At 42.7% G+C, this 26,627-nt stretch overlaps 1 protein-coding gene across 1 annotated transcript in view; it reads left to right on the top strand.

The window, feature by feature from the left end:
- Positions 1-26,627, top strand: part of ITPR2 (inositol 1,4,5-trisphosphate receptor type 2) — a 294,636-nt gene that overhangs the window by 36,559 nt on the left and 231,450 nt on the right. Inside the window, exon 2 of the mRNA XM_073649236.1 lies at positions 24,915-24,985. Within this exon, the coding sequence (XP_073505337.1) occupies positions 24,915-24,985 (71 nt within the window). The remainder of the gene's footprint in view (positions 1-24,914; positions 24,986-26,627) is intronic.

Here is a 26,627-nt window from a genome sequence, read left to right as displayed (position 1 = left end):
TAACTACTATAATACTGCTCCTATGTACAGGAATATAACTACTATAATACTCCCCCCTATGTACAAGAATATAACTACTATAATACTGCTCTCTATGTACAAGAATATAACTACTATAATACTGCCCCCTATGTACAAGAATATAACTGCTATAATACTGCTCTCTATGTACAAGAATATAACTACTATAATACTGCTCCTATGTACAAGAATATAACTACTATAATACTGCCCCCTATGTACAAGAATATAACTACCATAATACTGCTCCTATATACAAGAATATAACTATAATACTGCTCCTATGTACAAGAATATAATTACTATAATACTGCTCCTATGTACAAGAATATAACTACTATAATACTGCCCCCTATGTACAAGAATATAACTACTATAATACTGCTCCTATATACAAGAATATAACTACTATAATACTGCTCCTATGTTCAAGAATATAACTACTATAATACTGCTCCTATGTACAGGAATATAACTACTATAATACTGCCCCCTATGTACAAGAATATAACTACTATAATACTGCCCCTATATACAAGAATATAACTACTATAATACTGCCCCTATATACAAGAATATAACTACTGTAATACTGCCCCTATATACAAGAATATAACTACTATAATACTGCCCCCTATATACAAGAATATAACTACTATAATACTGCCCCCTATGTACAAGAATATAACTACTATAATACTGCCCCCTATGTACAAGAATATAACTACTATAATACTGCCTCCTATGTACAAGAATATAACTACTATAATACTGCCCCCTATGTACAAGAATATAACTACTATAATACTGCCCCCTATGTACAAGAATATAACTACTATAATACTGCCCCTATGTACAAGAATATAACTACTATAATACTGCTCCTATGTACTAGAATATAACTACTATAATACTGCCCCCTATGTACAAGAATATAACTACTATAATAGTGCCCCCTATGTACAAGAATATAACTACTATAATACTGCCCCTATGTACAAGAATATAACTACTATAATACTGCTCCTATGTACAAGAATATAACTACTATAATACTGCCCCCTATGTACAAGAATATAACTACTATAATACTGCCCCCTATGTACAAGAATATAACTACTATAATACTGCCCCTATATACAAGAATATAACTACTATAATACTGCTCCTATGTACAAGAATATAACTACTATAATACTGCCCCCTATGTACAAGAATATAACTACTATAATACTGCTCCTATGTACAAGAATATAACTACTATAATACTGCCCCCTATATACAAGAATATAACTACTATAATACTGCCCCTATATACAAGAATATAACTACTATAATACTGCTCCTATGTACAAGAATATAACTACTATAATACTGCCCCCTATGTACAAGAATATAACTACTATAATACTGCTTCTATGTACAAGAATATTACTACTATAATACTGTCCCCTATGTACAAGAATATAACTACTATAATACTGCTTCTATGTACAAGAATATAACTACTATAATACTGCCCCCTATGTACAAGAATATAACTACTATAATACTGCTCCTATGTACAAGAATATAACTACTATAATACTGCCCCTATGTACAAGAATATAACTACTATAATACTGCCCCTATATACAAGAATATAACTACTATAATACTGCTCCTATGTACAAGAATATAACTACTATAATACTGCTCCTATGTACAAGAATATAACTACTATAATACTGCCCCCTATGTACAAGAATATAACTACTATAATACTGCCCCTATATACAAGAATATAACTACTATAATACTGCTCCAATGTACAAGAATATAACTACTATAATACTGCCCCCTATGTACAAGAATATAACTACTATAATACTGCCCCTATATACAAGAATATAACTACTATAATACTGTCCCTATGTACAAGAATGTAACTACTATAATACTGTCCCCTATGTACAAGTATATAACTACTATAATACTGCTCCTATGTGCAAGAATATAACTACTATAATACTGCCCCTATGTACAAGAATATAACTACTATAATACTGCTCCTATATACAAGAATATATAACTACTATAATACTGCCCCATATGTACAAGAATATAACTACTATAATACTTGCCCTATATACAAGAATATAACTACTATAATACTGTCCCTATATACAAGAATATAACTACTATAATACTGCCCCTATATACAAGAATATAACTACTATAATACTGCCCCCTATATACAAGAATATAACTACTATAACACTGCCCCCTATATACAAGAATATAACTACTATAACACTGCCCCCTATGTACAAGAATATAACTACTATAATACTGCCCTTATGTACAAGAATATAACTACTATAATACTGCCCCCTATGTACAAGAATATAACTACTATAATACTGCCCTATGTACAAGAATATAACTACTATAATACTGCCCCCTATGTACAAGAATATAACTACTATAATACTGCCCCCTATGTACAAGAATATAACTACTATAATACTGCCTCCTATGTACAAGAATATAACTACTAAAATACTGCCCTTATGTACAAGAATATAACTACTATAATACTGCCCCTATATACAAGAATATAACTACTATAATACTGCCCCCTATATACAAGAATATAACTACTATAACACTGCCCCCTATATACAAGAATATAACTACTATAACACTGCCCCCTATGTACAAGAATATAACTACTATAATACTGCCCTTATGTACAAGAATATAACTACTATAATACTGCCCCCTATGTACAAGAATATAACTACTATAATACTGCCCTATGTACAAGAATATAACTACTATAATACTGCCCCCTATGTACAAGAATATAACTACTATAATACTGCCCCCTATGTACAAGAATATAACTACTATAATACTGCCTCCTATGTACAAGAATATAACTACTAAAATACTGCCCTTATGTACAAGAATATAACTACTATAATACTGCCTCCTATGTACAAGAATATAACTACTATAATACTGCCCCCTATGTACAAGAATATAACTACTATAATACTGCCCCCTATGTACAAGAATATAACTACTATAATACTGCTCTCTATGTACAAGAATATAACTACTATAATACTGCCCCCTATGTACAAGAATATAACTACTATAATACTGCTCCTATGTACAAGAATATAACTACTATAATACTGCCCCTATGTACAAGAATATAACTACTATAATACTGCTCCTATGTACAAGAATATAACTACTATAATACTGCCCCTATGTACTAGAATATAACTACTATAATACTGCCCCCTATGTACAAGAATATAACTACTATAATACTGCCCCCTATGTACAAGAATATAACTACTATAATACTGCTCCTATATACTGGAATATGACTGGCTCTGGGGTCGCTGACTGATATTAGTGACTATTATGAGATGCATGACGAATTGTAATTTGATCGGTATTTCGCGGCTGTTTCTTGCCTCGGCCTCGGGCAGTGTTAGTTCTACACAATATACTGGATAACTTGTTAGAGTCGGTTCTTACTCTGTGACCTGTGCAAATCAATTAAATTAATGACTGCCCTTGATGAGCAAAAAAGAACCGCCAAAACATAACATCTACTTACAGTTATATGAAAAAGTTTGGGCACCCCTATTAATCTTAAGCTTAATGTTTTATAAAAATTGGTGTTTTTGCAACAGCTATTTCAGTTTAATATATGTAATAACTGTTGGACACAGTAATGTTTCTGCCTTAAAATGAGGTTTATTGTACTAACAGAAAATGTGCAATCTGCATTCAAACAAAATTTGACAGGTGCATAAGTATGGGCACCCTTATCATTTTCTTGTTTTAAATACTCCTACCTACTTTTTACTGACTTACTAAAGCACTTTTTTTGGGTTTTGTAACCTCATTGAGCTTTGAACTTTATAGCCAGGTGTATGCAATCATGAGAAAAGCTACTTAAAGTGGCCACTTGCAAGTTGTTCTCCTGTTTGAATCTCCTCTGAAGAGTGGCATCATGGGCTCCTCAAAACAACTGTCAAATGATCTGAAAACAAAGATTATTCAACATAGTTGTTCAGGGGAAGGATACAAAATGTTGTCTCAGCGATTTAACCTGTCAGTTTCCACTGTGAGGAACATAGTAAGGAAATGGAAGAACACAGGGACAGTTCTTGTTAAGGCCAGAAGTGGCAGGCCAAGAAAAACATCAGAAAGGCAGAGGAGAAGAATGGTGAGATCAGTCAAGGACAATCCTCAGACCACCTCCATAGAGCTGCAGCATCAACTTGCTGCAGATGGTGTCACTGTGCATCGGTCAACTATACAACGCACTTTGCACAAGGAGAAGCTGTATGGGAGAGTGATGCAAAAGAAGCCGTTTCTGCAAGCACGCCACAAACAGAGTCGGCTGAGGTATGCAAAAGCACATTTGGAGAAGCCAATTTCTTTTTGGAAGAAGGTCCTGTGGACTGATGAAACCAAGATTGAGTTGTTTGGTCATACAAAAAGGCGTTATGCATGGCGGCAAAAAAACACAGCATTCCAAGAAAAACACTTGCTACTCACAGTAAAATTTGGTGGAGGTTCCATCATGCTTTGGGGCTGTGTGGCCAATGCCGGCATCGGGAATCTTGTTAAAGTTGAGGGACGCATGGATTCCACTCAGTATCAGCAGATTCTTGACAATAATGTTCAAGAATCAGTGACAAAGTTAAAGTTACTCAGGGGATGGATCTTTCAGCAAGACAATGATCCAAAACACCGCTCCAAATCTACTCAGGCATTCATGTAGAGGAACAATTACAATGTTCTGGAATGGCCATCCCAGTCCCCAGACCTGAATATCATTGAACATCTGTGGGATCATTTGAAGAGGGCTGTCCATGCTCGGGGGCGACCATCAAACTTAACTGAACTGGAATTGTTTTGTAAAGAGGAATAGTCAAAAATACCTTCATCCAGGATCCAGGAACTCATTAAAAGCTACAGGAAGCGACTAGAGGCAAAAGGAGGATCTACTAAATATTAATGTCACTTTTCTGGTGAGGTGCCCATACTTATGCACCTGTCAAATTTTGTTTGAATGCAGATTGCACATTTTCTGTTAGTACAATAAACCTGATTTCAAGGCAGAAACATTACTGTGTCCAACAGTTATTACATAGATCAAACTGAAATAGCTGTTGCAAAAACACCAATTTTTATAAAACAATAAGCTTAAAATTAATAGGGGTGCCCAAACTTTTTCATATAACTGTATATCGCATTTATGTATCTTCTCCATTTCTTGTCTTCAGCATGCAAGTTTCTAACTATAGAAAGAAGCTGAGTCAGCCTCACATTGTGGTATGTTGCACAGAAATGTCAGATCATCCTGTATTATACCCCAGAGCTGCGCTCACTATTCTGCTGGTTCAGTCACTGTGTACATACAGTGCCTACAAGTAGTATTCAACCCCCTGCAGATTTAGCTGGTTTGATAAGATGCAAATAAGTTAGAGCCTTCAAACTGCAAACGAGAGTAGGTTTTATGAACAGAAGCATAAATCTTACAAACCAAAAAGTTATGTTGCTCAGTTGAATTTTATTAAATTTTAAACATAAAAGTGTGGGTCAATTATTATACAACCCCTATGTTTAATATTTTGTGGAATAACCCTTGTTTGCAATTACTGCTAATAATCGTCTTTTAAAAGACCTGATCAGGCCGGCACAGGTCTGTGGAGTTATCTTGGCCCACTCCTCCATGCAGATCTTCTCCAAGTTATCTAGGTTCTTTGGGTGTCTCATGTGGACTTTATTCTTGAGCTCCTTCCACAAGTTTTCAATTGGGTTAAGGTCAGGAGACTGACTAGGCCACTCCAACACCTTGACTTTTTCCCTCTTGAACCAGGCCTTGGTTTTCTTGGCTGTGTGCTTTGGGTCGTTGTCTTGTTGGAAGATGAAATTACAACCCATCTTAAGATCCTTGATGGAGGAGCGGAGGTTCTTGGCCAAAATCTCCAGGTAGGCCGTGCTATCCATCTTCCCATGGATGCGGACCAGATGGCCAGGCCCCTTGGCAGAGAAACAGCCCCACAGCATGATGCTGCCACCACCATGCTTGACTGTAGGGATGGTATTCTTGGGGTCGTATGCAGTGCCATCCAGTCTCCAAACGTCACGTGTGTGGTTGGCACCAAAGATCTCGATCTTGGTCTCATCAGACCATAGAACCTTGAACCAGTCTGTCTCAGAGTCCTCCAAGTGATCATGAGCAAACTGTAGACGAGCCTTGACATGACGCTTTGAAAGTAAAAGGTACCTTACGGGCTCGTCTGGAACGGAGACCATTGCGGTGGAGTACGTTACTTATGGTATTGACTGAAACCAATGTCCCCACTGCCATGAGATCTTCCCGGAGCTCCTTCCTTGTTGTCCTTGGGTTAGCCTTGACTCTTCGGACAAGCCTGGCCTCGGCACGGGAGGACACTTTCAAAGCCTGTCCAGGCCGTGGAAGGCTAACAGTAGTTCCATAAGCCTTCCACTTACGGATGATGCTCCCAACAGTGGAGACAGGTAGGCCCAACTCCTTGGAAAGGGTTTTGTACCCCTTGCCAGCCTTGTGACCCTCCACGATCTTGTCTCTGATGGCCTTGGAATGCTCCTTTGTCTTTCCCATGTTGACCATGTCTGAGTGCTGTTCACAAGTTTGGGGAGGGTCTTAAATAGTCAGAAAAGGCTGGCAAAAGAGATCTTTAATCCACACATGTGAAGCTCATTATTCTTGGTGCCTGAACTACTTCTTAATACTTTAGGGGGACCAAACAGAATTCTTGTGGTTTGAGGGGTTGAATAATAAATGACACTCTGAATTAACTTTTTACGTTTTAAAAAAAAAACAAAAACAAAATTTGCTGCAGTGCATTTCCCACTTCCAGGCAGATCTACAGTACAAATGTCACAATGCCAAGTTAATTCCGCATGTGTCAACCAGCTAAATCTGCAGGGGGTTGAATACTACTTGTAGGCACTGTACATTACATTACTGATCCTGAGTTACATCCTGTATTATACCCCAGAGCTGCGCTCACTATTCTGCTGGTGCAGTCACTGTGTACATACATTACTGATCCTGAGTTACATCCTGTATTATACCCCAGAGCTGCGCTCACTATTCTGCTGGTGCAGTCACTGTGTACATTACATTACTGATCCTGAGTTACCTCCTGTATTGTACTCCACAGCTGCACTCACTATTCTGCTGGTGCAGTCACTGTGTACATACATTACATTACTGATCCTGAGTTACATACTGTATTATACTCCAGAGCTGCACTCACTATTCTGCTGGTGCAGTCACTGTGTACATACATTACATTACTGATCCTGTACTGATCCTGAGTTACATCCTGTATTATACTCCAGAGCTGCACTCACTATTCTGCTGGTGCAGTCACTGTGTACATACATTACATTACTGATCCTGAGTTACATCCTCTATTATACCCCAGAGCTCCACTCACTATTCTGCTGGTGCAGTCACTGTATACATACATTGCTGATCCTGAGTTACATCCTGTATTGTACCCCAGAGCTACGCTCACTATTCTGCTGGTGCAGTCACTGTGTGCATACATTACATTACTGATCCTGAGTTACATCCTGTATTATACCCCAGAGCTGCACTCACTATTCTGCTGGTACAGTCACTGTGTGCGTACATTACATTACTGATCCTGAGTTACATCCTGTATTATACTCCAGAGCTGCACTCACTATTCTGCTGGTGCAGTCACTGTGTACATACATTACATTACTGATCCTGTACTGATCCTGAGTCACATACTGTATTATACTCCAGAGCTGCACTCACTATTCTGCTGGTGCACTCACTGTGTACATACATTACATTACTGATCCTGAGTTACATCCTGTATTATACTCTAGAGCTGCACTCACTATTCTGCTGGTGCAGTCACTGTGTACATACATTACATTACTGATCCCGAGTTACATCCTGTATTATACTCCAGAGCTGCGCTCACTATTCTGCTGGTGCAGTCACTGTGTACATACATTACATTACTGATCCTGAGTTACATACTGTATTATACTCTAGAGCTGCACTCACTATTCTGCTGGTGCAGTCACTGTGTACATACATTACATTACTGATCCCAAGTTACATCCTGTATTATACTCCAGAGCTGCGCTCACTATTCTGCTGGTGCAGTCACTGTGTACATACATTACATTACTGATCCTGAGTTACATCCTGTATTATACTCCAGAGCTGAACTCACTATTCTGCTGGTGCAGTCACTGTTGTACATATATTACATTACTGATCCTGAGTTACCTCCTGTATTATACTCCAGAGCTGCACTCAATATTCTGCTGGTGCAGTCACTGTGTACATACATTACATTACTGATCCTGAGTTACATCCTGTATTATACTCCAGAGCTGCGCTCACTATTCTGCTGGTGCAGTCACAGTGTACATACATTACATTACTGATCCTGAGCTACATCCTGTATTATACTCCAGAGCTGCGCTCACTATTCTGCTGGTGCAGTCACTGTGTACATACATTACATTACTGATCCTAAGTTATATACTGCATTATACTCCAGAGCTGCACTCACTATTCTGCTGGTGCAGTCACTGTGTACATACATTACATTACTGATCCTGAGTTACATCCTGTATTATACTCCAGAGCTGCACTCACTATTCTGCTGGTGCAGTCACTGTGTACATACATTACATTACTGATCCCGAGTTACATCCTGTATTATACTCTAGAGCTGCACTCACTATTCTGCTGGTGCAGTCACTGTGTACATACATTACATTACTGATCCCGAGTTACATCCTGTATTATACTCCAGAGCTGCGCTCACTATTCTGCTGGTGCAGTCACTGTGTACATACATTACATTACTGATCCCAAGTTACATCCTGTATTATACTCCAGAGCTGCGCTCACTATTCTGCTGGTGCAGTCACTGTGTACATACATTACATTACTGATCCTGAGTTACATCCTGTATTATACCCCAGAGCTGCACTCACTATTCTGCTGGTGCAGTCACTGTGTACATACATTACATTACTGATCCTGAGTTACATCCTGTATTATACTGCAGAGCTGAACTCACTATTCTGCTGGTGCAGTCACTGTTGTACATACATTTCATTACTGATCCTGAGTTACCTCCTGTATTATACTCCAGAGCTGCACTCAATATTCTGCTGGTGCAGTCACTGTGTACATACATTACATTACTGATCCTGAGTTACCTCCTGTATTATACTGCAGAGCTGCACTCACTATTCTGCTGGTGCAGTCACTGTGTACATACATTACATTACTGATCCTGAGTTACATCCTGTATTATACTCCAGAGCTGCACTCACTATTCTGCTGGTGCAGTCACTGTGTACATACATTACATTACTGATCCTGAGTTACATCCTGTATTATACTGCAGAGCTGAACTCACTATTCTGCTGGTGCAGTCACTGTTGTACATACATTTCATTACTGATCCTGAGTTACCTCCTGTATTATACTCCAGAGCTGCACTCAATATTCTGCTGGTGCAGTCACTGTGTACATACATTACATTACTGATCCTGAGTTACCTCCTGTATTATACTGCAGAGCTGCACTCACTATTCTGCTGGTGCAGTCACTGTGTACATACATTACATTACTGATCCTGAGTTACATCCTGTATTATACTCCAGAGCTGCACTCACTATTCTGCTGGTGCAGTCACTGTGTACATACATTACATTACTGATCCTGAGTTACATCCTGTATTATACTGCCCTGTGGCGTACACGGTTATTTACTGTATATACAGTGATACTTTCGGAAAACCTTAGCAATATATGGCAGCACTCTATTTACTTTTAATTGGCACTACACAATACCGAGATACATGCTAATATCCTGTCTGCATCAACCATTAGGGGGAGCTCCCTGTATATAGAAATACTTGATAATATCCTGTCTGCAGCCACCACTAGGGGGAGCTTCCTGTATACAGAGATACATGATAAAATTCTGTCTGCAGCCACCACTAGGGGGAGCTCCCTGTATACAAAGATACATGATAAGATTCTGTCTGCAGCCAGCACTAGGGGGAGCTCCCTGTATACAGAGATACATGATAAGATCCTGTCTGCAGCCACCACTAGGGGGAGCTCCCTGTATACAGAGATACATGATAAGATTCTGTCTGCAGCCACCACTAGGGGGAGCTCCCTGTATACAGAGATACATGATAAGATTCTGTCTGCAGTCACCACTAGAGGGAGCTCCCTTTATACAGAGATACATGATAAGATCTGTCTGCAGCCACCACTAGGGGGAGCTCCCTGTATACAGAGATACATGATAATATTCTGTCTGCAGCCACTATTAGGGGGAGCTCCCTGTATACAGAGATACATAAGATCCTGTCTGCAACCACCACTAGGGGGAGCTCCCTGTATACAGTGATACATTTTAAGGTTCTGTCTGCAGCCACCACTAGGGGGAGCTCCCTGTATACAGAGATACATGATAAGATTCTGTCTGCAGCCACCACTAGGGAGAGCTCCCTGTATACAGAGATACATGATAAGATCCTGTCTGCAGCCACCACTAGGGGGAGCTCCCTGTATACACAGATACATGATAAGATTCTGTCTGCAGCCACCACTAGAGGGAGCTCCCTGTATACATAGATACATGATAAGATTCTGTCTGCAGTCACCATTAGGGGGAGCTCCCTGTATACAGAGATACATGATAAGATCCTGTCTGCAGCCACCACTAGGGGGAGCTCCCTGTATACAGAGATACAGGATAAGATTCTGTCTGCAGCCACCACTAGGGGGAGCTCCCTGTATACAGAGATACATGATAAGATCCTGTCTGCAGCCACCACTAGGGAGAGCTCCCTGTATACAGAGATACATAAGATTCTGTCTGCAGCCACCACTAGGGGGAGCTCCCTGTATACAGAGATACATAAGATTCTTTCTACAGCCACCACTAGGGGAAGCTCCCTGTATGCAGAGATACATGATAAGATTCTTTCTACAGCCACCACTAGGGGGAGCTCCCTGTATACAGAGATACATGATAAGATTCTGTCTGCAGCCACCACTAGGGGGAGCTCCCTGTATACAGAGATACATGATAAGATCCTGTCTGCAGTCACCACTAGGGGGAGCTCCCTGTATACAGAGATACATGATAAGATCCTGTCTGCATCCACCACTAGGGGGAGCTTACTATATACAGAGATACATGATAAGATCCTGTCTGCAGCCACCACTAGGGGGAGCTCCCTGTATACAGAGATACATGATAAGATCCTGTCTGCAGTCACCACTAGGGGGAGCTCTCTGTATACAGAGATACAAGATAAGATCCTGTCTGCAGCCACCACTAGGGGGAGCTCTCTGTATACAGAGATACAAGATAAGATCCTGTCTGCAGCCACCACTAGGGGGAGCTCCCTGTATACAGAGATACATGATAAGATTCTGTCTGCAGCCACCACTAGAGGGAGCTCCCTGTATACACAGATACATGATAAGATCCTGTCTGCAGCCACCACTAGGGGGAGCTCCCTGTATGCAGAGATACATGATAAGATCCTGTCTGCAGCCACCACTAGGGGGAGCTCCCTGTATACAGAGATACATGATAAGATCCTGTCTGCAGCCACCACTAGGGGGAGCTCCCTGTATACACAGATACATAAGATCCTGCCTGCAGCCACCACTAGGGGAGCTCCCTGTATACAGAGATACATGATAAGATCCTGTCTGCAGCCACCACTAGGGGGAGCTCCCTGTATACAGAGATACATGATAAGATCCTGTCTACAGCCACCACTAGGGAGAGCTCCCTGTATACAGAGATACATGATAAGATCCTGTCTGCAGCCACCACTAGGGGGAGCTCCCTGTATACAGAGATACATGATAAGATCCTGTCTGCAGCCACCACTAGGGGGAGCTCCCTGTATACACAGATACATGATAAGATCCTGCCTGCAGCCACCACTAGGGGAGCTCCCTGTATACAGAGATACATGATAAGATCCTGTCTGCAGCCACCACTAGGGGGAGCTCCCTGTATACAGAGATGCATTATAAGATCCTGTCTACAGCCACCACTAGGGTGAGCTCCCTGTATACAGAGATACATGATAAGATCCTGTCTGCAGCCACCACTAGGGGGAGCTCCCTGTATACAGAGATACATGATAAGATTCTGTCTGCAGCCACCTCTAGGGGTTGATCCCTGTATACTGAGATACATGATAAGATCCTGTCTGCAGCCACCACTAGAGGGAGCTCCCTGTATACAGAGATACATGATAAGATCCTGTCTACAGCCACCACTAGGGGGAGCTCCCTGTATACAGAGATACATGATAAGATCCTGTCTGCAGCCACCACTAGGGGAAGCTCCCTGTATACAGAGATGCATGATAAGATCCTGTCTGCAGCCACCACTAGGGGGAGCTCCCTGTATACAGAGATGCATGATAAGATCCTGTCTGCAGCCACCACTAGGGGGAGCTCCCTGTATACAGAGATGCATGATAAGATCCTGTCTGCAGCCACCACTAGGGGGAGCTCCCTGTATACAGAGATACATGATAAGATCCTGTTTGCAGCGCCACTAGGGGGAGCTCCATGTATACAGAGATACATGATAAGATCCTGTCTGCAGCCACCACTAGGGGGAGCTCCCTGTATACAGAGATGCATGATAAGATTCTGTCTGCAGCCACCTCTAGGGGGAGCTCCCTGTATACAGAGATACATGATAAGATTCTGTCTGCAGCCACCTCTAGGGGGATCTCCCTGTATACAGAGATGCATGATAAGATTCTGTCTGCAGCCACCTCTAGGGGGAGCTCCCTGTATACAGAGATACATGATAAGATTCTGTCTGCAGCCACCTCTAGGGGGAGCTCCCTGTATACAGAGATGCATGATAAGATTCTGTCTGCAGCCACCTCTAGGGGGAGCTCCCTGTATACAGAGATACATGATAAGATCCTGTCTACAGCCACCACTAGGGGGAGCTCCCTGTATACAGAGATACATGATAAGATCCTGTCTGCAGCCACCACTAGGGGGAGATCCCTGTATACTGAGATACATGATAAGATCCTGTCTGCAGCCACCACTAGAGGGAGCTCCCTGTATACAGAGATACATGATAAGATCCTGTCTACAGCCACCACTAGGGGGAGCTCCCTGTATACAGAGATACATGATAAGATCCTGTCTGCAGCCACCACTAGGGGAAGCTCCCTGTATACAGAGATGCATGATAAGATCCTGTCTGCAGCCACCACTAGGGGGAGCTCCCTGTATACAGAGATGCATGATAAGATCCTGTCTGCAGCCACCACTAGGGGGAGCTCCCTGTATACAGAGATGCATGATAAGATCCTGTCTGCAGCCACCACTAGGGGGAGCTCCCTGTATACAGAGATACATGATAAGATCCTGTTTGCAGCGCCACTAGGGGGAGCTCCCTGTATACAGAGATACATGATAAGATCCTGTCTGCAGCCACCACTAGGGGGAGCTCCCTGTATACAGAGATGCATGATAAGATTCTGTCTGCAGCCACCTCTAGGGGGAGCTCCCTGTATACAGAGATACATGATAAGATTCTGTCTACAGCCACCTCTAGGGGGATCTCCCTGTATACAGAGATGCATGATAAGATTCTGTCTGCAGCCACCTCTAGGGGGAGCTCCCTGTATACAGAGATACATGATAAGATTCTGTCTGCAGCCACCTCTAGGGGGAGCTCCCTGTATACAGAGATGCATGATAAGATTCTGTCTGCAGCCACCTCTAGGGGGAGCTCCCTGTATACAGAGATACATGATAAGATCCTGTCTACAGCCACCACTAGAGGGAGCTCCCTGTATACAGAGATACATGATAAGATCCTGTCTGCAGCCACCACTAGGGGAAGCTCCCTGTATACAGAGATGCATGATAAGATCCTGTCTGCAGCCACCACTAGGGGGAGCTCCCTGTATACAGAGATGCATGATAAGATCCTGTCTGCAGCCACCACTAGGGGGAGCTCCCTGTATACAGAGATACATGATAAGATCCTGTTTGCAGCCACCTCTAGGGGGAGCTCCCTGTATACAGAGATACATGATAAGATCCTGTCTGCAGCCACCACTAGGGGGAGCTCCCTGTATACAGAGATGCATGATAAGATTCTGTCTGCAGCCACCACTAGGGGGAGCTCACTGCTATAAGAGGAGCCGTACACTCGTCAGTTGCGATATTTGCCGGTGATTTCTCGGTGGTGGTGAAGGTGCCGTCTTCTGGGTTTTCTCTTCCTCGGAGCTGCTCTCGTCGTGTCTCGGAGGCTTTTTTGTGTGAAGGAGGCCGCTGTTGTCCGCTCTGACTTGGCTCATTCGATCAGCAGGAAGCGGAGAAGAAACAAAACAACATAATTAATTATGTGTGAATTAAGACGAGGTGGACAGCCAAGGAATCGCCATGACAACCGCGATCGCATGTGAGGAACTCAAGGAGCCTGTGTAGGCCTCAGAAGCCTGAATACTTGTAATAGAACCGGCGCGTTCCCAGGGGCGACTGTTCATAATGGACTATCTGGCCAGATCCTCCATATTTAGAGACTTTCTGCCCTTGGCAGCCAGCGTTTAATTTCCCTGCAGCACCTCCGCAGGAAAAATTTGGTATTACACCTTTTCTATTAAAATCAGTTACTTGGCTATGTCTGCATGTGCTAGGTCCTCCACAATGAGGGGGCGCTCTTTGTAGCTGCTGGTCAAATTCCTTGCAGCGCCTCCACTGGGGATTTGAGGTATTACACATTCACTATTTATTTCTGGGCGTCATTGGAGGCAATTAATTGTTTGATCACAAGTTCAAGCCCCCTAAGGGGACTAAAAAAAATAAAATGTGTAATTTAAAAAAAAAAAAAAAAAACCTTTTAAAAATATAAAAAAAAGAAACCCGTTGCTGCGTCCACAAAAACATATAAAATAATTGAATTTGTTAATATTTGACACTAAAAAAAAAAAAAATTCGAAACCCCATAATAACCATTTTCTGGTCGCAGCTTCTCCCCCCCCCCCCCCCAAAAAAAAAAATTGCCGTAAAATGTGATCAACATCTCATATGTATATTAAGACGGTATCCTTAAAAAAAACGCAAAAAAAGGCCGAAAAAAAAATCTTTACGGGTCTCCGAAAACCGCGTCAAACTCCAAAATCTAAAAATAAATAAAAATAAACATTTTTGAAAAATTTCCCCAAAATTTTTTATCGCCTAAAGTAAAAAAAAAAAAACAAAATAATAAAATTGAGTTTGGTATCGCCGTAATCGTGCTGAGCTGGAGAATCGTGTCGTCAAGGTGATTTTCACCGTACAATGAACGCCGTTAGAAAAAAAAAACGCCAAAAACTTTGCCGAAATAGCTTTTTTTCACCCCACTTTGAATTTTTTTCAGTTTTTTTTCCGGACAGTATATGGCGATGTTTTCATTTATTTCGGTGGAAGTCACGTGGAAGCTGATTTATAGGTCTATTCTTATCCCGCCGCGCCTCTGTAGACGCCCCCGAGTCACGTCCCGGTTACATGACGCCGCCAAAAATCTCAGCGTGCAGCAATATTATTTCTTCTTGGGCGCGACTCTGTACAAACAAGAACACAAAGATGCAGCAGCGCTCATGGAGGGCACGCTGCTCCGGTCACACCAAAAGCTGCTACATCTTATCTGGGGAAAATACGATTACTTAAAGGGGAACTCCATTCAAAGGGGAATTGTGTGTCAGAGTGACTACTATGAGAAAATCAGACCCTCAAGAAGTAATTCTGGTTATATTATATTGGGAAATTGCTAATTAAATCAATTCTCACAAGATGATCATTTTTTTTGCAGCGCCCCTGCAGGATATATGAGGGATTACACAATTGATTCCTCCCATATTAAAAATCGCTGATTGCAGCAGTTCTCGGCTCTAACTGTTTTGTTTAAGGCCCTCAATAGGGTGTAATATTTCTGCCATTTAATATTTATTCATGTATATGAGATATTTCTGCGGATATACCTGGTAACAAGTGTTAATTTTTCCTGCAGTGACTCCTCAGGAGAAATGAGGTATTACACATCCTGTTGAAATTGACTATCTATGTAATGCAAAGATGGACTGGGTCCTCCAGACTGAGAGACTCTCATTGTAGATACTGTCTTCAGGTGTTCAGGTTTCCTACAGCACCTCCACAGGAGGAATGTGGTATTACACGGAATCAATGGGTTGTCATTGTAATATACTGATGTGTCGGGTCCTCCAGACTGAGAGACTTTCATTGTAGGTGCTGGCTAAAGGTGTTCAGATTTCCTACAGCACCTCCACAGGAGGAATGTGGTATTACATGGAATAAATGGGTTGTCATTGTAATATACAGATGTCGGGTCCTCCAGACTGAGAGACTTTCATTGTAGGTTCTGGCTTCAGGTGTTCAGGTTTCCTACAGCACCTGCACAGGAGGAATGTGGTATTACATGGAATAAATGGGTTGTCATTGTAATATACAGATGTCGGGTCCTCCAGACTGAGAGACTTTCATTGTAGGTGCTGGCTAAAGGTGTTCAGGTTTCCTACAGCACCTCCGCAGGAGGAATGTGGTATTACATGGAATAAATGGGTTGTTATTGTAATATACAGATGTCGTGTCCTCCAGACTGAGAGACTTTCATTGTAGGTGCTGGCTAAAGGTGTTCAGGTTTCCTACAGCACCTCCACAGGAGGAATGTGGTATTACATGGAATCAATGGGTTGTCATTGTAATATACAGATGTCAGGTCCTCCAGACTGGGAGACTCTCTTTATAGCCACCTGTAGTAACTGTTTAGTTTTACTGCAGCACCTCTACAGGGGAAATGAAGTACTATTTCCTATTGAAATGTATGATTTGTCACATGTACTGGGTCCTCCAGACTGAGGGACACTCTCTATAGCCATAGCATAGTTAGCAAGCATTCCCTTTTAGAGACATGACTTGTCTACGTTCTGATGTGTCAGGCCTTCCAGGTTAGGGGACGCTCTTTATATCCTCTGGCGTCTATTGTTCTATTTCCCTGAAGCGCCACCACTGGGGAAATGAGGTATTACACAGTTCCTGTTGAGATTAATGGTCTCTCTCTATAATGCACAGATGTGCCAGGTCCTCCAGACTGACAAACTCGCTGTGTAGTCGCTGGATGCAAGTGTTCAATATTTATCTAGCACCACCACAGGAAAAAGATGGTATTACACAGTTCCTATTGGAATCATTGAGTTGTGAATGTTAATGCGTAGATGTGTCGGGTCTTCCAGACTGAAGGATGATCTTTATAGCCACTCTTGGCAGCTGTTTAATTTCGCTGCAGCTCCTCCACAGGAGAATTGAGGTATTACACTCTTCCTGTTGAAATAAAAAATGAGTCTAAGTATTGCACAGATGTACCAGGTCCTCCAGACTGAGAGACGCTCTTTATCGCCTCAAGTGTTTCATTTCACTGTAGCGCCACCACAGGAAAAAATAAAGTATCACACACTTCCTACTGGAATCAGTGAGCTGTCTGTGTAATGTGTCAGGTCCTCCAGACTGAGAAATGCTCTTTATAGCTACTGGAAGCAACTGTTTAATTTTGCTGCAGCTCCTCCGCAGGGGAAATGAGGTATTGCACAGTTCCTATTGGAATCATTGAGCTGTGAATGTAATGTGTCGATGTGTCGGGTCCTCCAGACTGAAGGACGATCTTTATAGCCCCTGTCAGCAGCTGTTTCATTTCGCCGCAGCTCCTCCGCAGGGGAAATGAGGTATTACACAGTTCATATTGAAATGAATAATTAGTCTGTCTGTGTATTGTACAGATATACCACGTCCTCTAGACTGAGAGACGCTCTTTGTAGTCACCTCCTTAAGGAATATATTGCCTATTTGACGTTCAAACCCCAAAACAGGACTATAACCCTCAGTCTCTCCACCCTCGGTCGTTATGCGGAGCATTCACTGCTATATGTGTATATATATATATATATATATATATATATATATATATATATATATATATATATATATATATATATATATATATATGTATTATGTTCAGGAACTGCTGCATTCACCAAGATAAAGCGAAATACCACAGTATTATCTCAGCAGGAAGCCTTCTTCAGGTCAGATAGCCTTTTCATGCTCCGAGGCCCGGGGTGGGGTGGCAGTAATGGTGGATATGAAATGTCGCCTATGGGTAACGCAGAACTGTATCGGATCCCGGGAAAGAAGAGTAACAATCAATATGGCTTCCGTTACTGTTGTCACCCCGCCTTTCTATGACCCTGAACAGACCATCATCTAGGGCCGCATACCCCGGCTCCTTTATAACTGATCAGAAGTGGTCGTTGAGGGGTTAAAACCCGCGTATCTTATATATTCAAATCTCCTAGAGGGAAGTGATGAGACTGGAGGCGTAAAAGCAGAAGTGGATGATAACCTTGTCCGGGCGTCCGATATAATCCCAGGGTTTATCATTAACCCGGGACGTATGAGGCGAGCAGGTGATATCGGGGTGACACCTCGCCGCTCTGTCATACAGTGTGTGCAGCGTCCGCCACCCATCCATGGGCCTCACCTGATAGATCGACCTTCTGGCCTCCTATGGGCCGGTATAATGGTCATGTAAACCCATAGCGCTGATGTTACATTACTGTGTGCGGTGTTGTTATGTGAGCACTGTTTGGCAGCACTTACTTGTAGGTATTGTGGGCACTATACATGATATGATTCAGTGTATGGTCTGATAGCTAACATTAATACGTGTATAGTGTCTGTATATCGTCTATTTATCTATAAATGCTTCATATCGATTTTATGTTTCTCTATTGTTTCCATCAACCAGTTTATCCTTCCATCCATCCATCTATCCTTCCTTACATCTATCCATCCATCCTTCCATCTATCCATCCATCTTTCGTTCCTTCCATCCATCCTTCCATCCATCCATCTATCCTTCCTTCCATCTATCCATCCATCTTTCGTTCCTTCCATCCATCCTTCCATCCATCTATCCTTTCTTCTATCTATCTATCCTTCCTTCCTTCCTTCCATCTATCTATCCATCCTTCCATCTATCCTTCCATCCATCTATCCTTCCTTCCATCCTTCCTTCCTTCCTTCCTTCCATCCATCTATCCTTCCATCTTTCCTTCCATCCATCTTTGGTTCCTTCCTTCCATGCACCCACCCTTCCCTTCATTTATCCATGCATCCTTCCTTCCATCTTTCCCTCCCTCCATCCATCCATCCATCCATCTTTGGTTCCAGCCACCCTTCCTTCCATGCATCCTTCCTTCCATCCTTCCTTTTTTTCATCCATCCTTGGTTCATTCCTTCCATCCATCCACCATTTTTTTCTTCCTTTCTTTCTTTTTTTCATCCTTCCATCCATCCTTGGTTTCTGCCTACCATCCACCCTTCCTTCTTTCATCCATCATTGGTTCCATCCTTCCTTACATCCATTCTTTCTTTCTTTCTATCATTCTTTCTTTCTTCCTTTCTTTCCTTCCTTCCTTCCTTCCTTTTTTCACTCCCTTTCCTTTCCTTCCTGTCCTTCCTTTCCTTTCTTCCTTCCATCCATGGCAGGCGTACTGTGCTGAAACCGCAATGTATCACCCCCAGTCTTTAATCCTGCATTTATACCTCTGGGTGAAAAAAGGGATATTAACCAATATGGCCGCCAACAGCGAAAAGAGAGACCTGAAATATCTCATGTCAACCTGACAACCGTGTTTAGGACCCAGAAATGTGGCCCGAGTAGTTGTCGCGGCCCTTCCACCGTCCAGCAGGGGGCTGTAGTGAACAGTCCGATTGTGCGACTGTCCAGAAGCAAATCTGTTGATGACATTATATTAGAAAATTGCTTATATAGCAATCCCCTAACATTTAGTGCCAAGTAGTCTCAAAGTGGAGGATCACGTGAAAGCAGAAATCCTGGGCATTAATAGAGGTGACTCAGAGTAATAAAACATGTAGGTAAACACTCCCGGAATAAAAATCCATCAAATGAGCGCGGTAAAAGGATCCTTATCTCCTTTATTAAGTCGTATTAATTGCGTGTTCTTGACACAACGCGGCCGGTTGTATAAACTCCGTCCATTGTGGCGTCCTGGGCTCTTATCAAGTTACTTTTCATGTGGCTTCGCCTCTAAGTCCTTGTGTATTTAAAGGGATTAGAAAAACATGGCTGCTTTAATCCGAAAACAGCGCCACTTTCGGCCACAGGTTGTGAATGGTACTGCAGCTTAGCCCCGCTCTCATCATTGTCGTAAAGAAGTGTGTGGCGAAAAGCAATCAAAATAAAAAATGGCGCCACATTCTAACGATATATGCATCCTTTTACTGTTTTGCAGAGGGGGGGCACCATTACTGTGTGAGGGGCATTAAGGGGCATCATTACTGTTAGGGGGTACTAAGAGGACATCCTTGTTGTGTAGGTAGGTGCTAAAGGGGCTTTGCTACTGTAATGGGGGCACTAACAGGATATTTTTACCATGTGGTGAGACAAGAAGAGAAGGCATCCTTAGTCTATGAGGACTGAAAGAAGGCACTATTAAAATGTATGGGGCACTTTTATTGTAGTTTACACAAAGGAGGGCACTATACTGCGTGAGGGGTACTAAAGGGGCGTCGGTACTGTGAGGGGGCACTAAGGAGACATTTTTATGGTTTGAGAACTAAAGGGGCTTTGCTACTGTGAGGGGGCATTCCTACGGTGTGGTAAACAGGAAAGAGGCTTAGGTACTGTGAGGGGGGCACTCTTACAGTGTGGGAGACACAAAAGAGGCTTAGGTACTGTGAGGGGGGCACTCTTACAGTGTGGGAGACACAAAAGAGGCTTAGGTACTGTGAGGGGGGCACTCTTACAGTGTGGGAGACACAAAAGAGGCTTAGGTACTGTGAGGGGGGCACTCTTACAGTGTGGGAGACACAAAAGAGGCTTAGGTACTGTGAGGGGGGCACTCTTACAGTGTGGGAGACACAAAAGAGGCTTAGGTACTGTGAGGGGGGCACTCTTACAGTGTGGGAGACACAAAAGAGGCTTAGGTTCTGTGAGGGGGGCACTCTTACAGTGTGGGAGACACAAAAGAGGCTTAGGTACTGTGAGGGGGGCACTCTTACAGTGTGGGAGACACAAAAGAGGCTTAGGTACTGTAAGGGGGGGCACTCTTACAGTGTGGGAGACACAAAAGAGGCTTAGGTACTGTGAGGGGCCACTCATACAGTGTGGGAGACACAAAAGAGGATTAGGTACTGTGAGGGGCACTCATACAGTGTGGGAGACACAAAAGAGGATTAGGTACTGTGAGGGGGCACTCTTACAGTGTGGGAGACACAAAAGGAGCTTTGGTACTTTGGTTACATTTACCGTGTGGGAGAGTAAAGGAGCTTTGGTACTGTGAGGTGGTACTGTGAGGTGGCACTCTTATAGTGTGGTAGATGCTAAAGAGGCTTTGGTACTATGAGGGGAGACTCTACAGGAGCTTTGGTACTGTGAGTGGGCACTTACAGTGAGGGAGTCACTAAAGGGAATTTGATAATGTTAGAGGGCAATAAGTGGGCATTTGTTTGGCTTTGTAAACTCTAAAGAGGCTTTGGTACTATGAAGGGGCGCTTTTTCAGTGTGGGAGACTCTACAGGAGCTTTGGTACTATGACGGGGCACTTTTACAGTGCGAGAGACTCTAAAGAAGTTTGGTACAGTGTGGGAGACACTAAAGGGACTTTGATAATTTTTGTGGTTTGGGAGACACTAACGGAGCTTTGGTACTGTGAGGGGGCACGATTACAGTGTGGGAGATACTAAAGGGGCTTTGGTACTATGAGAAGGCTCTTTCACAGTGTAGGAGACTAAAGGAGCTTTGGTACTGTGAGGGGGCACGATTACAGTGTGGGAAATACTAAAGGGGCTTTGGTACTATGAGAAGGCTCTTTCACAGTGTGGGAGACTAAAGGAGCTTTGGTACTGTGAGGGAGTCACTCTTACAGTGTGGGAGATACTAAAGGGGCTTTGATAATGTTAGAGGGCAATAAGTGGGCATTTTTATTGTTTGAGAGACACTAATGGAGCTTTGGTACTGCGAGGGGGCACTTTTACAGTGTGGGAGGCACTAATGGTGCTTTGGTACTGTGAGGTGGGAGATGCTAAAGACGCTTTGGTACTATGAGGGGGCACTTATACAGCTTAGGAGACTCTACAGCTTTGGTACTGTGAAGGGCACTCCTACAGCGCGGGAGACACTGATGGGGCTTTGATAATGTTACAGGGCAATAAGTGGGCATTTTTTATTGTTTGGATGACACTAGCTGAGTTTTGGTACTGTGAGGGGGGCACTCTTACAGTGTGGGAGACCCTAAAGGGGGCTTTGATAATGTTAGGGTGTATTTTTATAGTTTGGGAGACTCTTAAAGGGGCTTTTGTACTGTGAGGGGGCTTTGATAATGTTAGATGGCAATAAGTGGACGTGTTTATGGTTTGAGAGACCCTAGTGGAGCTTTGGTACTGTGAGGGGGGCACTAACGTGATTCTTGTGTGGAGAGATGTGTCCGCCACAGTATTTCTCCCTCTTTCCTATCCCTTTTGATAACTGAGGGGAAATATAGTCACCACAGATTTTTTGGGGGTCTGACTGAAAAAAAAAAAATGGCTTCCATGTACCGGCCAAAACAGACGTGTTTGACCACCTTCTCCCCCCACATTGGTGATTGAGCCCCTAGCTGAATGTTAGTAGCCCCTAAATGGATGCTGGTAGCCACTTAGTGTTTTTCACAGGATCAGTGGTGGCCGAGCGGTGGTAAGGCGATGATGTAACTCCAGGAGCCCTCGTTGTCTCTGGAGTAACAGGAAACAGATGTCTCAGTGTAGATTGCTTCTGTAATGAGAATTTTCTGCACTTGAAAGGAAGCGGAGAAGGGGAGACGGCGACCGCGCGGTGAAGGGGAGACGGCGGCCGCGCGGTGAAGGGGAGACGGCGGCCGCGCGGTGAAGGGGAGACGGCGGCGGCGTCACCATCGGACTCTTATTTTCTCTGACCCCATTACCTGTTCGTCTCCTGTGTGGAGACTGTGGGGGGTATTTCGTTAAAAAATCAAATGTGAGGTGGACTCTGGTTGCCATAGGCAACTACTCCATTTCTCCTTAGCCACAGTTTACCCCAGTCCATAGCGACCGCAACATTACCACGAGGCGCTCTGTACCTCGCACCTCGGTGATAATAAATATTGGCGCCTGTACGTTTTCATGCGGTCCCGTTACCCGTCGGCCTTAACTGCCATTTCCTCCTTGTTTCCTGTGTGAAACTCCAAATCCGATTTGCTTGAGGCGGTCTGGCGGGTGAGCGCGCGCCGGCGGCACTTCATGGCGTCACCACCTCACGTCGCTGCCTGGACATTGCTGATATTTAAGGGTTTTTTTTTTTACTGAGTTGAAATTTTAGATTTTTTTTTTTTTTTTTTTGCTTTATTTAAAGCCGCACACGGGGGATTATCCAGATTAACAGTTTCTGGATGATCAGATGGCAGCCACATTGCCTCCCTGAAAGTGCCATGAGCATTGTGCCTCAATTTCAGTGCCTTCCCAGTGCCCCCTACATATCCATCCACAGCGATAGCTTTCATTGCCCCCGACATATCCAGCCACAGCCTCCACTTTCAGTACCCTTCCAGTACCCCCTACATATCCAGCCAACGACCACGCTTTCAGTGCTGCCCCAGTGCCCCCTACATATTCATCCACAGCCCTCGCTTTCAGTGCCGCCCCAGTGCCCCCTACTTATCCAACCACAGCCCTCGCTTTCAGTGCCTTCCCAGTGCCCCCTACATATCCATTCACAGCCCTCGCTCTGTGCCACTTACAGTGCCCCCTACATATCCATCCACAGCCCTCATTCAGTGCCACCCCAGTGCCCCCTACATATTCATCCACAGCCCTCATTCAGTGCCACCCCAGTGCCCCCTACATATCCATCCACAGCCCTCATTCAGTGCCGCCCCAGTGCCCCCTACATATCCATCGAAAGCCCTCGCTTACAGTGCCACCCTAGTGCCCCTTACATATCCAACCACAGCCCTCACTTTCAGTGCCGCCCTAGTGCCCCCTACATATCCAACCACAGCCCTCACTTTCAGTGCCAGATAATGTACCTCCCATCATACAGTGCCAGCCGGCACACACTTTGCCCTCTGACTGGAGTCGGCGGGGTCTTCTGGGTCCCGCCATTGCTTCGTCTTTTACTGATGATGTAACAGCGCTGACATCGTCCCAGTAACACCCAGTCCGCTCCGCTGTCATCTGTACATGGACCCCAATCTGCAGCTCGTGGTGCAGACACCAGTCATAGTCCCACCATGTGCTAGAAAATTACATGTATAGCAATTCCCTTACTCTTCAGTGATCGCTATGACTTTATACACAGGAGCCATCTGTCATACACGTGAACCACAGAGTAGGTGAGGTTTATGGCTTCACAGAGGTCCGCGGCCCACCGTGCCTCTCCCCATTACATTCTCACTTTCCTGTCCCATCAGTATCCTGTAACTACCGGTACATTTTAGAATTATTTCCTCATTTATCGGCTATATACATTAGCACAGTATGGCGGTAGACATGATAACCAACAATCCATAAACCCAGAGCCCCACGCTGTATTCAGCCCTACAGTTCTTACATTAGTCATGTCTCCTTATCTGAGCGTCTCATCATCCTTCTCTTTGTAAATATTTGCAGGTTTGCTGCACCTTATATATCAAGATGTGTTTGTCTTTCTCCAGATTGGTGGATGACAGATGTGTGGTCCATCCAGAAGCAGGAGATCTGGCCAATCCGCCCAAAAAGTTCAGAGGTAAGAACAACACTTGTGTCCAAAAAATATATCTTAGATAATACTGCTCCCCATGTACAAGAATATAGCTACTATAATACTGCCCCCTATGTACAAGAATATAACTACTATAATACTGCTCCTATGTACAAGAATATAACTACTATAACACTGCCCCCTATGTACAAGAATATAACTACTATAATACTGCTCCCTATGTACAAGAATATAACTACTATAATACTGCCCCTATGTGCAAGAATATAACTACTATAATACTGCCCCCTATGTACAAGAATATAACTACTATAATACTGCCGCATGTACAAGAATATAACGACTATAATACTGCCCCCTATGTACAAGAATATAACTACTATAACACTGCCCCCTATGTACAAGAATATAACTACTATAATACTTCCCCCTATGTACAAGAATATAACTACTATAATACTGCCCCCTATGTACAAGAATATAACTACTATAATACTGCCCCCTATGTACAAGAATATAACTACTATAATACTGCCCCGATGTACAAGAATATAACTACTATAATACTGCCCCCTATGTACAAGAATATAACTACTATAATACTGCTCCTATTTACAAGAATATAACTACTATAATACAGCCCCTATGTACAAGAATATAACTACTATAATACTGCGCCTATGTACAAGAATATAACTACTATAATGCTGCCCCCTATGTACAGGAATATCACTACTATAATACTGCCCCGTATGTACAAGAATATAACTACTATAATACTGCCCCCTATGTACAAGAATATAACTACTATAATACTGCCCCTATGTACAAGAATATAACCACTATAATACTGCCCCCTATGTACAAGACTATAACTACTATAATACTGCCCCCTATGTACAAGAATATAACTACTATAATACTGCTCCTATATACAAGAATATAACTACTATAATACTGCCCCCTATGTACAAGAATATAACTACTATAATGCTGCCCCCTATGTACAAGAATATAACTACTATAATACTGCTTCTATGTACAAGAATATAACTACTATAATAATGCTCCTATGTACAAGAGTATAACTACTAGAATACTGCTCCTATGTACAAGAATATAACTACTAGAATACTGCCCCCTATGTACAAGAATATAACTACTATAATACTGCTCCTATGTACAAGAGTATAACTACTATAATACTGCTCCCTATGTACAAGAATATAACTACTATAATATTGCTCCTATGTACAAGAATATAACTACTATAATACTGCTCCTATGTACAAGAATATAACTACTAGAATACTGCCCCCTATGTACAAGAATATAACTACTATAATACCGCTCCTATGTACAAGAATATAACTACTATAATACTGCCCCCTATGTACAAGAATATAACTACTATAATACTGCCCCTATGTACAAGAATATAACTACTATAATACTGCTCCTATGTACAAGAATATAACTACTATAATACTGCTCCTATGTACAAGAATATAACTACTATAATACTGCTCCTATGTACAAGAATATAACTACTATAATACTGCCCCCTATGTATAAGAATATAACTACTATAATACTGCTCCTATGTACAAGAATATAACTACTATAATACTGCTCCTATGTACAAGAATATAACTACTATAATACT

Source organism: Phyllobates terribilis, unplaced genomic scaffold (assembly GCF_046119375.1).
Source record: "Phyllobates terribilis strain yellow unplaced genomic scaffold, ASM4611937v1 Scaffold_10__3_contigs__length_209671492, whole genome shotgun sequence".
NCBI lineage: Eukaryota > Metazoa > Chordata > Amphibia > Anura > Dendrobatidae > Phyllobates > Phyllobates terribilis.
Note: the sequence above shows the minus strand (reverse complement) of the source record. Positions and strands in the feature narration are given on the sequence as shown.